We start from the raw sequence: 12,929 nt of genomic DNA on the forward strand, positions 1-12,929 counted from the left end.
TTAGACATATTTTGTGAGGGGTCGAGCCCACAGGATGTGGAAATTCCTGGGCGAGGAATCAAACCTGTGCCACAGCAATGACCTGAACTGCTGCAGTGACAATACTGGATCTTTAACCCGCTGTGCCATAAAGAAACTCCTATTTAGACATATTAAAAGTGAATGCCTACGGACACTGCCTAATCTTGAAGGAGTAGTTTAAAAGCAGATTGTGTGATCACGCAAATAGTAGGAACCGAAAAAGAATGTCCACATCGTGTATTAAAAGCAACTGCTTCCTCCTTATCAAAAAATATATGTATATAACATTAAAAAGTTACCAAGTTTCCTGCAGCCTTTCAAAAACAAAAAATATAGACATGAAATTGTGCATGATTTTCTGTGTCTGAACACAAGCTTCAACCGGTTGCTGCCCATTTACAAGAACTTTCATTTGAACTTTGTACACATCAGAGTCCTTGACTGGGTCACAACCTTTCCCACCTTACCCAACACATTCCTGTATCTCCTTTCTATTATACCTCAGGTCCCAAACCCCGAGGCCACTGAAGTCTCCATTCAATGACCAGACTGTCATTGAACAATAACAAAAGGTCATCTTCTGTGTATCAAGTCCACTCCCATTCTTGGTGATCAAAGGAGGACACGGATCCTCCAAAACACAATTCATTTGCAATTTTTTTGTATTTGTGTGCCTATGCTTTTGTATTCTGTGTCCATATATATTTATATATTTATTGTGTATATAAAGAAAATCAGAAAAACATACACTGAAATGTTCACTGTGGTTACTTCCCAGAGTGGTAGATTTATATGCGATTTTCCTTTTACTTTTTGGTTTTCTATTTTCTTGTCTACAGCTTCCAACTTTTTCTATATTAAGCATAACCTTTGATGAAAGAAAAATAAGTAATATTCCATATTTTTGCCCTCAACCTCATTTCAAAAAGCATTTCGGGCACCTGACAAAAAAAGCAACAAGTACAAAAAGATTTATTTCCAAGTGAGGGCAATCAGAGACAAGAGCAAGAAACAGGAGCAGCAAATTGAGGAAAGCCAAGGGTTAAAGCTATTAGCCAGCATGTAAGCCCTGATGTCCTGCATGCTGGCCTGAGAGAGGCACACACTGGCTCTGAGTTTCTTGGCATCTCTAGAACATTCCTCCCCACCCTCCTTACCTCACCCTCACCAGTCCTAATTAAGTTTTGTTTAGGGAACAGTAATGAGAATATTTTTCTTCATTCTCTGATCATCCTCCCAGATGACATCATGCAATCCAGCAATGTGTCCGGGGGCAGGGGGAGGGGGAGGGGGAGGGCAGAGGAGCCAGCTGCAATGACAACCAATCCAGTGCCGCTCAGCCCCGCTGCTCCTGGAGCTAAGCGTCAGTGTGTACGAGAGGTCAGCATCTCCCAAAGGGTGATGCTTTAACTTTCTAAAAGTGTTCCTCTGTGTGCAATTTATTGCCATGAAAGCAGTGGCGAGGGATAGACGACTCAATCCATGACCGAGTCTGAGAGCCTCTGGGGCCCTTTCGAGGCAAAGCCCCCTCGGGGGAGATGCCCCCGAGGCGAGGTGCTTACCGTAAGCAGTCATGACCCCCGCATAGGGGCCATCCACCACGTTCCTGTTTTCTTCTGCCAGCGCCTTGATGTACCTCTTGCTGAGGTCCAGGATCTGCTCCCGCAGCACGGAGCTACTCTCGGGCTGAGTTCGCTGCTGGATGGTAAAATGCAGGAGCATCATTCCCCAAATAAAGCCAAAAGTCACTAGGAAAAATCCCAGCTTCTGCGAGGACAGCTTCCACGGAGTAAAGACAGCCATTGCTCTCTGGCAACTTCACCTGCCCTGGGCTCTTAAAGCGTAGACGGGAGACACAAGTTCATGGTGTAGGCTGGGCTTGTGGGTTTCTTCGTCTCACTCGGGCTCCTGCGTCAGCCGATTTCCTTTCCTCGTTTCCATCCTGCTGTGAAGAAGGGGGACGTTAGCAGAGCCATCGTGGCAAAATGCAGTGAAATAAACCAGAATCGTGTTTTCCCTCAAATATCTTAGGATGTGAATTTCCTTTTTTTCTTAACTTGCCTGTTCCATATCTCCTGTGTGATTCAGGATCTGTAAGCTGAGAGGGGAAATCTGGCTGGGTGGCAAAAAGCTGTACAAATACAGAGTGGGGGGAAACGCATGTCTGAGTGTGTTCACAGGTGTAGCAGGGCTGCTCCAGCCTGGACCGAGTTCAAAACAGGAAGCTTGTTTTGCAAGGTGGGGAGGAGAGGGAAGGATATATCAGGGAATGTCAGCACAAACCCAAGTGGAGGGTGGAGTTGCATCACCACCAGGCACTTTTGTGCCTCTGAAACTTGAGCTTACAAAGTCATTATTATGTGCTCCTGCAAGGCTTAGAGCCTGCAGCTGAAAAGGTGAGCCAGAGAGTGGATGCCCCCGGGGGTTCATCAGACAAGGAAAGGGGAGAGATCCCCCACATTACTTAAGCACAGCGAACTTTCATTAGCAGCAGCCAGAGCCAAGGTGAACGTCTCGGGCCATCAGGCAGCCTCTCCCCCAGCACCAGCACAGAGAGGCTGTGCCAGGGTACCCAGGCGCCTTTCCCTTCCAGCCACCTTGAGTGAAAGCTGTGCTGACTACTCACTTGTACACTTCTGCACAGGACATGTAGGGCACACCACAGCCTGCTTTTCGGTACTTCTCATTTTCATTCACCCCATGGGGCGAAATGAGAGTTTAAAAGGTATGGTTTCAATATGAATGCAGCCAGATCCGACCTGGTACCAGCACAGGCTGGACCATGGTCTTAAATCAAGGCTTCCCAACAAGTGGTGCTGAAGCACAGGTTGCAAATGGGTTACACGTAGGCCAAGACATCCACCCCTTCACAGAGTCCTGGGCCCAAGAACCAGCCAGTTCACAAATGGAACCTCAAAGCAAAGCTAAGCATGACCTCCTAACCAGGGCTAGCCCAGAATGTATTCAGAGTGCGCCTATATTGCAAGCCAAAGGATTCTTATTCCAAAGCAGCCTGAGAAGGAACAATGACGAGATTCAAAGGCAATTAACTTTCAGCATTTACAATGCAGTGGATCTGTGCTGGTCTTCCTCTCTCGTTCTTTTCCTCACCTAGCCAGAGAGTCATCGATAACTAGACGTACCACTGCTGATACCAAAAATAAATGAGGAATAAATTCTAGGTATGTCCCAGGCACTGGGAGAGATGCTTCTTATGCCTTAGGTCATTGAATTCTTATATAAGTCCTATGTGGTAAGAACTATTGATATTATGTCTGTTTTACAGTGGAAAAAACAAAAGCACAAGGAGATTAAACTTGGCAATGGTCAGCCAGAGCTACCTGCCAGAGGAGGAAGAATCTAGGGAGAGCCAACCCAGGAATCAGTAAACCATGACCTACCTTCCCTAAGCCATCCCTCCTCCCTGCCAGCCTGTTTCTTTATGGCCAAGAATGGTCCATACATTCTTAAAGGGTTATGAAAAGCAGCAAAAGAGTATGTGACTGAAATACCACATAGCTCAAAAGCCTACCACATTCACTTTTGGCCCTTTTGAGGAAGAGGTTACCAACTGCTTGAATTCTAGGCCAGAGATTCTCCAAGTGTGGTCTCTAACTCCCCAGCAGCAAGAGCATCAGTGCAAAAATGCAAATTCTCAGACTCCACTCCAGACCTAATGAATCAGCAACTGGAGGCGAGGAAATGGGGGTGGGGAGAGGCATCCAGCAACTGGTGCTTCAAGCCACTGTCCAGGCAGTTTTGATGCCTGATCAAGTCTGAGAGCCCTGGATGCGGGCAAACGCAGTCACCATGCTGCCACTGCACTGACAATGCAGTGTAGCAAGAACCCCCTCTATCCCTACTTTATCACATAAGTTCCCGTTGCCCATTGCACCTCCATACCCACTGGTCTGTTATTTCCCTGTCCCCAGAGCCCTTTAGGGTCTCCCTGTCTTCACTCAAGCTGCCCCAACTCCTACCACCTGACTGTCCCTCCCCATATCACACGAATAATCCAAACCAAGCCTGTCGCCCCCACCCCAGCTCCACTCCCACTTGCCTCAGACCTCGTCCCACTGCTCCTTCTCAGACTAAAGTTGTAAAACACCTGTCTGTCTCCATGGAATGTTTAGCAGTTTCTGTGTGGGATCCATGACATCCTTTAAGGACTCCTCTGCATATGTTCCCAGAGAAAGATGCTGGCCCCAGGGGCACAATAAAATACCTGTTGACTGAAAGAGCTTGTTATGCAGGCATTGTGACACTTTCTTCAGCTTCACCATCATGCAGGCTGGCTGAAAGGCACTTGCCTGCAGCTCCTTCTACTTGGCACCACTAAGCACTTGCCATCAGGCCCTGGAAGCCCAACAGGGAACAAGCCAGGGCTCCCACCCTCAAGTGGCTGCTGCTTTAGCCACCATACCTCTAACCAGCACCGTCCCCGGTTCCTCAGGAAATGGCTGCACTTCCTTTTCAATAACACATACCAGTGAGCCCATGTCACCGCAGGCCTGAAGGGATTTTCCCAGAGCAAGTAAAGGAGATGCTGTACCAAGAAAGACAGTCTCTAGTAATTACTTTCTTTTGCTATTTTAGGAAAGAGCCCCAAATATAGACAGGAATTACCTGTCAGCTTTCAGACAGGAAGCCCCGCTCTGCCTCCTCAGTGAAACCTCTGAAGTAGCTGCTCAAGGCTGCAAAGTTTAAGCAAAGGAAAGATCAGCCCAAGAACTGAGTAAGGACCCAGTGCTTCTCTGCCTTGATCTTGGGGGGAGTCAGGACCACTTGAGGTGGTGCATTCAAGAGGCAAAAAGATAGTCAAGAAACCCAGCCATGGTTAAATTACCCCCAGCTCAGAGACAAGTTCAGAACCCAGTTCTAGGGAAGGCCCAGATTTTAAGTGACTACAGAACTGCCAGAAACATTCCTTTCTCCAATGGAACCCGTTTGAAATGACACCGACTATATCAGCACACACACAGAGTTAAATTTCTGCAATTCCTACTAGAAAGAACAAATTTAAAAAGGATTTTCAAAATCATCATTAGGGAGACCCCCCCCCAACTGCCACAGTAATAGGACAATAAAAGGACAGCAGTCCACACCAGTGGGTGTTTGCCATAAAAAGACTTAATGATAATCATCCGGAATGACCATGATATTAATCAAGAGGCTACAAAACAATAGTGATCAAAATGTTGCCAATCAGGCTGCAAATCAGCCTGCCTCCAGATCTCCTAACAGGGGGATCCTTCGCCAAAGGAGATCTGTTAAAGCACAAAAAGGGCTACACAGTATATCTCAGAAAGCCTGGTTACCAATCAGAATCAGAACAGTCCGGGGCCATGACCTCCTCCAGAAAGACATTTGCATTGTCTGTTTGCAATGAGTTAAGCTCCCGGGTGGATCACAGCCACTACTCCCTGGAAGGTGCATTTCCTCTATTCCTGAGCTTCCTCAAAGAATAGCCTTCGCTTCCTCCCTTCCCATTCATTCCGCCTCACAATGCAATCTGGCTTCCACCTTTCAAAAATGCGATCAAAGCACTTTGGCAAGGAAATGTGTCAGTTCTCTTAATTTAAAAAAGCAAAGTGTATGAAAAGATGCTCGACATCATTGGCCATGAGGGAAATACCAACAGTCCACCCATGAGGATGGCTGTAAGCAAACATACCTCAAATACAACTATTACCAACAAGAAAGAAAGCCAGCCCACCTCCAAAGTCAGGGTCGGAGAGGGAGGTGTGCTTGGGTACAGGCAAATAAGCTTCATGGCTGCACTGCAGCCCCAGGGAGGACCCATCCCTCCCTCATTCCCCACCATGCAGCCGAGAGAAGGTTGTGCCCTTACTAAGGGCTGACCACAGGCTAGCAACGAAGGAAATTACACCAAGAAATCTGCCACCAGTTCACTAGACACAGCGGCCCTTACAAGCTCTGGATCAGCCTCACAGGCAGCCATCCTTCAAGGCTTTGCCCCCCCAGATGCCAATTTCTCGAACCACTTAAGAACTCTCTCAGAAACAGCCCCGATCCAATGGGGGTAAAAACCAGACTGATGAAGCAGGGAAGCAGCTCCTTCAGACACCCATCCAGCATCGTTGGAGGACCACTTCTTACCTCAGGACTTGTCTCCAGAGGATGAATGAAGCTGGAAACGCCTGTCTCTTCAGGAGTGATGTCAGCCCCGACCACAGAGAGCTGACTGATGCTCTCTTCCAGCCCCCAGGACAATCCTGTTACGGCCTGCTGGTCCTACATTTAGTCACTGACACATCTCTGCTGTCTTGCTATGTACCACCCAGTTGTCCCACCTGGCTTTAGACAGTGGCTGTCAAGGCCAATGTCTCACCTCATCATGTGCAATAAACATTAAAGAAATCCTGGGTCTGCTGTGCTCCTCCATGGTGCCTCGGGAGACCCAACCCTTGTCTCAAACGACACCTCCTGCCCTAAATTCTCCCCTGGCTCTTGGCAAAGGGGGGCCCATCCTCCCTGGCACACTCCCAGCACCACGTGCTCCTTCTGAGAAGCTTCTCACCTATGGTTCCGTCAGATCACCTTTCCTTCCTTCTCTCCTAGAGGGTCTGTGAGCTCCTGAAAAACAGAAGCGCCAGGAGTGGGCGGCCCTGCTCATAGGAGATGGTTCTCATGCATTTGCCAGATGAAAGAACAGGACGGTGGAGGTGAGATGACAAAATACAGTGAGCGGAGGCCTCCGGGACCACCTCCTGGTGGGAAACACAAAGAGCCAGGCCCTCTGAGGCTAAGATTTTACCCTAAGATCTCACATAGCAGTGAAAGATCATTATGCCCCTGAGAAGATGTGCTTACACTTAAGTGGATATGGTGGGAGATGGGTACTAAAAAGGGGGGTGGGGGGATAAAAGCTGGAGAAAATAATTCTAGAAGGGGCAGTGAATGTGGGAACAAAAAGATGCCCAACGCAAGTGATGGGAGAGGAACCAAGGCGGGGGTGGGGTGGGGGGCTTTGGTTGAGGCTGCCGGTTTCATCACTGGGTATCCAGGCTGATCACAGGAAGACACAAGAAGGGTGGTAACGGGGAAATGAATCAGCTTCTGCACTCAAGGCCTGTAAGTCTCTGATCCACAGCCTGTCCCACCCATTGGCATGTGGCACCCTAGACAAGGCTGCTGCAGGTTCTACATAAATAAAATGGGAAAAATTGTAGAACCACAGAACACTGTTAGGCTAGATGAGTAGGGGATGACTGATCCTAGTTACTGGTTTTCCAACTGTATTCCAAAGGATTATCAAAATCCCTAAAAGATGTTTCTTAGGTTCCATCAATGTTCTGATTTGAACTGTGTTTTCCTTGGTTTAAAATACCTTCTCTTTAAAAATTGGTGAGAAGGAGTTTTACGCTATAGAGATTCCGAACAAAATTTCCCCAGCTAACTCTGCATGTGAAGCTTGAGCTTTGAATTGCTATGCTTATTTGGTCAGGAAAACTAATGCATGGCCATGGTCTGGTGTGCGTATTTGTTTTATAAAATTCAGGTCCACATACCTACTCATGTAAAATTGCAGGACAGAGAACACTGTGAGACCCTGATTAACTACTGGACGAGGGTCAGTCATAAACTGTAAGTTTCAGAAGTGTCTTGTCTGATTTCCTTTTTTTTTTTCTTATTTTTAGGGCCACACCTACAGCATATGGAAGTTCCCAGGCTAGGGGTCAAATTCGAGCTTCAGCGGCTGTCCTACACTACAGCCACAACAATGGCAGATCCTTAACCTACTGAATGGGGCCAGGAGAATTCAAACCTGCATCCCCATGGATACCAGTCAGGTTCATTACTGCTGGGCCACAATGGGAATTCCTGATTTCCTTGTTAAAAGTAGTAATGGTTTATAAAGGATGCTGATGATTCAGCTCTGAAACAATGTCCTATTACCTCTCTTTCCAGCCTCTGTATGGATTTACATTAACAGCAACTTAGAGTACTTGGAAAACTGGGTTAAAAAATAGTAGCCATCACCTTTGCAATCAGAGTGAATCTGGGCCTCCGTTATTCTGCAACCAAAATGTGGCACAGAAATCCACCGTAGGCTAATCTCGCTGTGAGCACACACCACCTCGCCCAGCTCCCAACTCTGGTCACCAGAGCAGTTCACTGTCCTAGCCATTGCCTTTAGAAGGAAATAGGATAAATTAAAATGTATGAAATATCTTTATGCAGACTGAGACATGACATGAGCTCTTGCTTAGGAAAATAATAACCAAGTACAAACGCTTGATTTACAGAGGAGGACAATGAGGCCCAGAAAACATGATGTTTTCCAGTCAGTGTCAGAATCAAGCCAGAACTCAAGTCCTGCTGCCTAATCTGATTTGGTCTCCACCACACCAAGCTGTCTCTCTCAGCTGTCTGCAGAGACTCAAAACGAAACACTTATCAATACGAAACCACAATCCAGTGACAGCAAGGAAGGAACCATGAGCTTACTGCAATGTCCCACAAACTGCAGGGGCTGGGAATATCAGCAGAGGATGGGAAACATACATCCATGGATTACTGGTGCGAGGCAGGCACATGGCCTTGGGGGCAAGTCTTTCTCCAAATACAGTGTCTTCTATTGTTAAAAGGAGAAGTTGAGCAGGAATGAAGGACAAGCAAAGTAGCTTTTTCCTCCAAAATATATCCAACTTTCTGGGAAGATGCCTCCAGACTAGTTGCTCACTCCCCTAGACAGCCTGATGCCACCAACCTGAAGCCAATGGTGGGGCCACTGGGCAGCAGCCCCACATCTGGGATGTGAGCCCCCGACAGCTACGCTAACCCGGAGCTCTCCTCTCAACTCAGAGGAGCAAAGGAGCCCAGGAGCCAACAGTGGTGCTGCTGGCACAGATATGGATAGGGCCCCTTCTCTTCCACTCTCCTGAATCGGTCCTCTGACCCAGACTGATTCCAGTTCTTTATAAACAGGAAAAACACATCTGAAGTGAAAACAGTCTGTTCTCTTTAGAACTAGCTAAACAAGTCTCATTTTGAGTCACTAACCAAAGACACCTGCTAAAACACCATACCTTTGCAGTTTTCGGGGCGGGGGCGGAGGCAGGGGTGGCTGCGGCTTTCGGATATCTGGGTTTTACACAGCCCATCCCTTTTACATTTGCAGTGATTAAAGCAAGACAGTCCTGCGCTCAGCTTTCATTCATTAGGCTGCATTTGCACTCCTAGTGTGGGCGGGGGAAGGGAAGCAGCCTGCCTGCCCAGCTGCAGCAGGATCTGCTTTGCAGTTCCACTGTTTACTAAGCGTAGTTCAGGGCTCCAGAACTGGTATTGACAGATAACTAAATTTTCAAATACTGTAATAAAGCTAATGACTCTGTATCCAGAACAGACCTCCTTCCCACCCCCACTCCCACCCCCCAGCGCTGGCCACTGTGCATGCGGCCACCTCCACTAGGGGGCACAGTGGGGTATGGAAAACAGTTGAAAAGCCCATTTGATGACTGTCTTCCCACTTTGCTCTTGGACAGAAGGCATGCACACTACTGGCACATAGACAAAAGAGAAAGGGTGACAAAAGGAATGAGAAGGAAGATGTTGCTTCCGGATCAGGTAAGTTCCAGATCAGATAAGTTCTGTAAGTTTCATTTACTGGGCTCCTAGGTTATTCACAGCTGAGAGGATTTCCCAGCAACAAAAAAATGAAACTACAAGCAACTGCAAGAATTCTGAAAACATCCACGAAACCATAACAAAAAGCACAGGTCCCTGAAAAGTGAAATAAATCCATTTAATGCAGAGTATCTCAATCCATAGTACAACTGGCATTTGAGGCCAGATCATTCTTTGTGGCAGGGGGCTGCCCTGAACATTGCAGGATTTTTGCCAGTTTCCCACCCTCTAGCAGCTAGATAGATGCCCTTAGAACCCACCAATCCTGACTGTAACAATCAACAATGTATTCTGTCATCGTCAAATGTTCCCTAAAGGGGGAGTTCCCGTCATGGCTCAGTGTTTTAACGAATCCGACTAGGAACCGTGAGGTTGTGGGTTTGATCCCTGGCCTTGCTCAGTGGGTTAAGGATCCAGTGTTGCTGTGAGCTGTGGTGTAGGTCGCTCGGACCTGGCGTTGCTGTGACTGAGGTATAGGCCAGCAGCTACAGCTCCAATTAGACCCCTAGCCTGGGAATCTCCATATGCCGTGGGTGCGGCCCTAAAAACAAACAAACAAAAAAAGTTCCCTAAAAGGTAAAAGCAGCCTGGGTGATAATCACTGCTTTAACCAATTAGCAGGACCTTACCCCTCCCGTAGGAAAGGGCTCAGAGAAGGGCAGCCTGTAGGACTAGACCGCAAGGCAAGGAGAAGCAGACCCGGTGAGTCAGGAGCTGGTCACCAGCCCTGAGGATGAGTGGGCTCAGAGCCCAGAGCTAAGACTAGAGGCCACAGAGAGATGAGAGGTGGGCTGTTTCTGACGCTGTCCCAAGCTGACTGACAGATGAGCCTCATTCTCCCGCACATACTTCAGTGCCAGCATGATCTTGGCACCCACGGAGGAGCTCATGCCTGGGCTGGCGATGCCCCCATTTACTAATTAGTATATGGCACTGAGGCTTTGCTCCATAAAGATCTTAGTCTACAAATCAAGGCACAGGGAAGAAGGCTTCGAGAAGCCAAAGTCTGGACGTTGCTGCGTCAGACAGTCTTAAATAGAAAAGGATTGTCACCTGGCTTCCAGCCCAGGAAGCCATGAACACACATTATGACAGGCCGATAATGACTCTCTAGGAAGAAGAAAGGAATGGTCTGTGAAAAGATAACAGGGTGTGTAAATTTGTTAGGTAGGTCACCTCGATGTTGGATGAAAACACTCAAAAGATTCGATTTCACTCAGAGCCAAAGGACAGTAAAACCACAAAGGAATTTTCTAAGTACTAAATGCATTTTTTCCCCTCTGAGGATCACACTTCTGGCAACTCTCTACATCTAGAAAACACTTGTGAATGACAACAGGCCCCAGATGGCCTCAGTAATAAAGAAAACCAGAGTCACAAAAATCATGAAAATTACTTCCCAGAAAGGGGTCAAGGTCCTCAAGATCAAGCTCATCATTCAACAAGTGCTCCTTGAACTCTACAAGCCAATCACCCCAGTGTCAGGTCTCCCCACTGCTGTACTGGGAGAGGGACACAGGTTGGGTGCTGGCCCACGAGTGCTTCAGAAATGCAGCAGTCCTCCAGGCACTGGAATTGATCAAGAGAAACAGGTTAAAAGTTTTCAAAAACTAGCTGGTGAGTGAGAAGATGAGCACATTCCCATGTACACATAGTTGGAAGTGGCCACTCAGAGGCTTATCAAATTTGAACCACAGAATGAATTTCCCATCACTTCTAAAACAGGTTTATAGCAAATCCACATGTAGCCCAAGGCCCTGGGTCTTGGCAGATCCTGGGTCATAAATGCTCCAAGTCTGAATTTTCTTTGGGAAGAACTCAACCATCAGAAGCTGGTTATTTGTCCCTTAATTTATAAACCAAGGTCAACTCTCTCAATACTGCAAATATCTGCCAAGCTGCGGGATTCCACAAATGATGAATCTAGCTCAGGTTAAAATGGAGCATCTCGGGGGAGTTCCCTGCTCCAAGTTAAAGGCTGTCTAAACCTGGGCCTCTCAACCCTGATGAACTTAAGAATCACCTGGGCTCCTTTAAAAAAGAGGCCCAGGTCTCGTGCCTAAAGATTCGATTTACTTGGTCTGAAGTTTGGCCCAAGCAGGGGTATTTTCATTTTTCCGCTGTGGAGGTGATTTTAAATAATTACATCCTAGGAAAGATATTCCTGCTGTCAGGTCTACAGGTTCTATCTAGTGGGATCCAAAGTGTGGTCTATCCTAGTATTTGAATGATAAACTCTATTCTCTACAAATGCAGATGTACTGGCTTACTAGGCCATCTACGTTTTCCCCTTCAAGAATCACGCGCTGGTCTTCTCAGACCAATGCCCAAGAGGGCAGCCTTTCAGGAAGAGGGAGCCCACTGCAGAGGCCTGTTAGACTCCATGCTATGGAAGGACTTGTTGAGATAGAATGTTGGATGTTAACAGCTTTTATTAACCTCTCGCTGACATCTGAGGCTGACCTAATGGCCTCAAGGTCCACCAATACCTCTAGTAACCAGCACCTCTACAGTCTTGCTACTCAAAGTCTGGTCCGAGGACTAGCAACATTGAGATGAGCTGGTCAATTGTTAGAAATGCAGGATCTCAGGCCCAACCCCAGACCAACTGATTCAGAACTGGCGTTAGAACAATATTCCCAGGTATGTGTTCATACAAGTAATTTATTCATTTTTATTTTGTCAACTATTTTTTTTTTTCCAGATTCAATTCCCATATAGATGATCACAGAATACTGGGCAGAGTTCCCCCTGCTATATAGCAGTTTCCTGTTGGCCAATCATTGCATAGACCACAGTGTGCATATGCTAATCTCAAATCCCCAATCCATCCCTCCCACCACCATCTGTCGCCTTCGGTAACCATAAGTTTGTTTTGTCTTCAAAGTCTGTGAATCTGTTTCTGTTCTGCAAATAAGGTCATTTGTACCCTTTTTTTATATTCCACATATAACTGCTATCATATGATATTTGTCTTTCTCTGACTGACTTCACTTAGTACGATAATCTCTAGGTCCACCCATGTTGCTGCGCGTGGCATTGTTTCATTGTGAGAATAAAATAATTCCATGTCTATTCTATGTTCATGTCACTTCTATGTCTGAGTAACATTCCATTGCATACACACATACCACATCTTCTTTATCCATTCATCTGCTGTCAACCGTTTTTAAATTGAAGTATAGTTCATTTATAATGTTGTGTTAGTTTCAGGTGTATAGATAGATAGATAAAGATATAGATACTTTTTCAGAGTC

The 12,929-nt window shown here is 46.8% G+C and overlaps 1 protein-coding gene across 6 annotated transcripts in view; it reads right to left on the reverse strand.

Moving 5' to 3' along the window:
- Positions 1-12,929, reverse strand: part of MGAT5 (mannosyl (alpha-1,6-)-glycoprotein beta-1,6-N-acetyl-glucosaminyltransferase) — a 374,468-nt gene that overhangs the window by 218,575 nt on the left and 142,964 nt on the right. For 3 of the 6 annotated variants that reach the window (XM_021075187.1, XM_021075184.1, XM_021075188.1), the window contains exon 2: positions 1,584-1,963. In XM_021075187.1, the coding sequence (XP_020930846.1) occupies positions 1,584-1,824 (241 nt within the window). In that variant the 5' untranslated portion in view covers positions 1,825-1,963. Of the gene's footprint in view, positions 1-1,583; positions 1,967-12,929 lie in introns of all 6 variants that reach the window. The other 3 variants (XM_021075189.1, XM_021075185.1, XM_021075186.1) reach the window with 1 other exon arrangement.

The sequence above is a fragment of the Sus scrofa genome, chromosome 15 (assembly GCF_000003025.6).
Source record: "Sus scrofa isolate TJ Tabasco breed Duroc chromosome 15, Sscrofa11.1, whole genome shotgun sequence".
NCBI lineage: Eukaryota > Metazoa > Chordata > Mammalia > Artiodactyla > Suidae > Sus > Sus scrofa.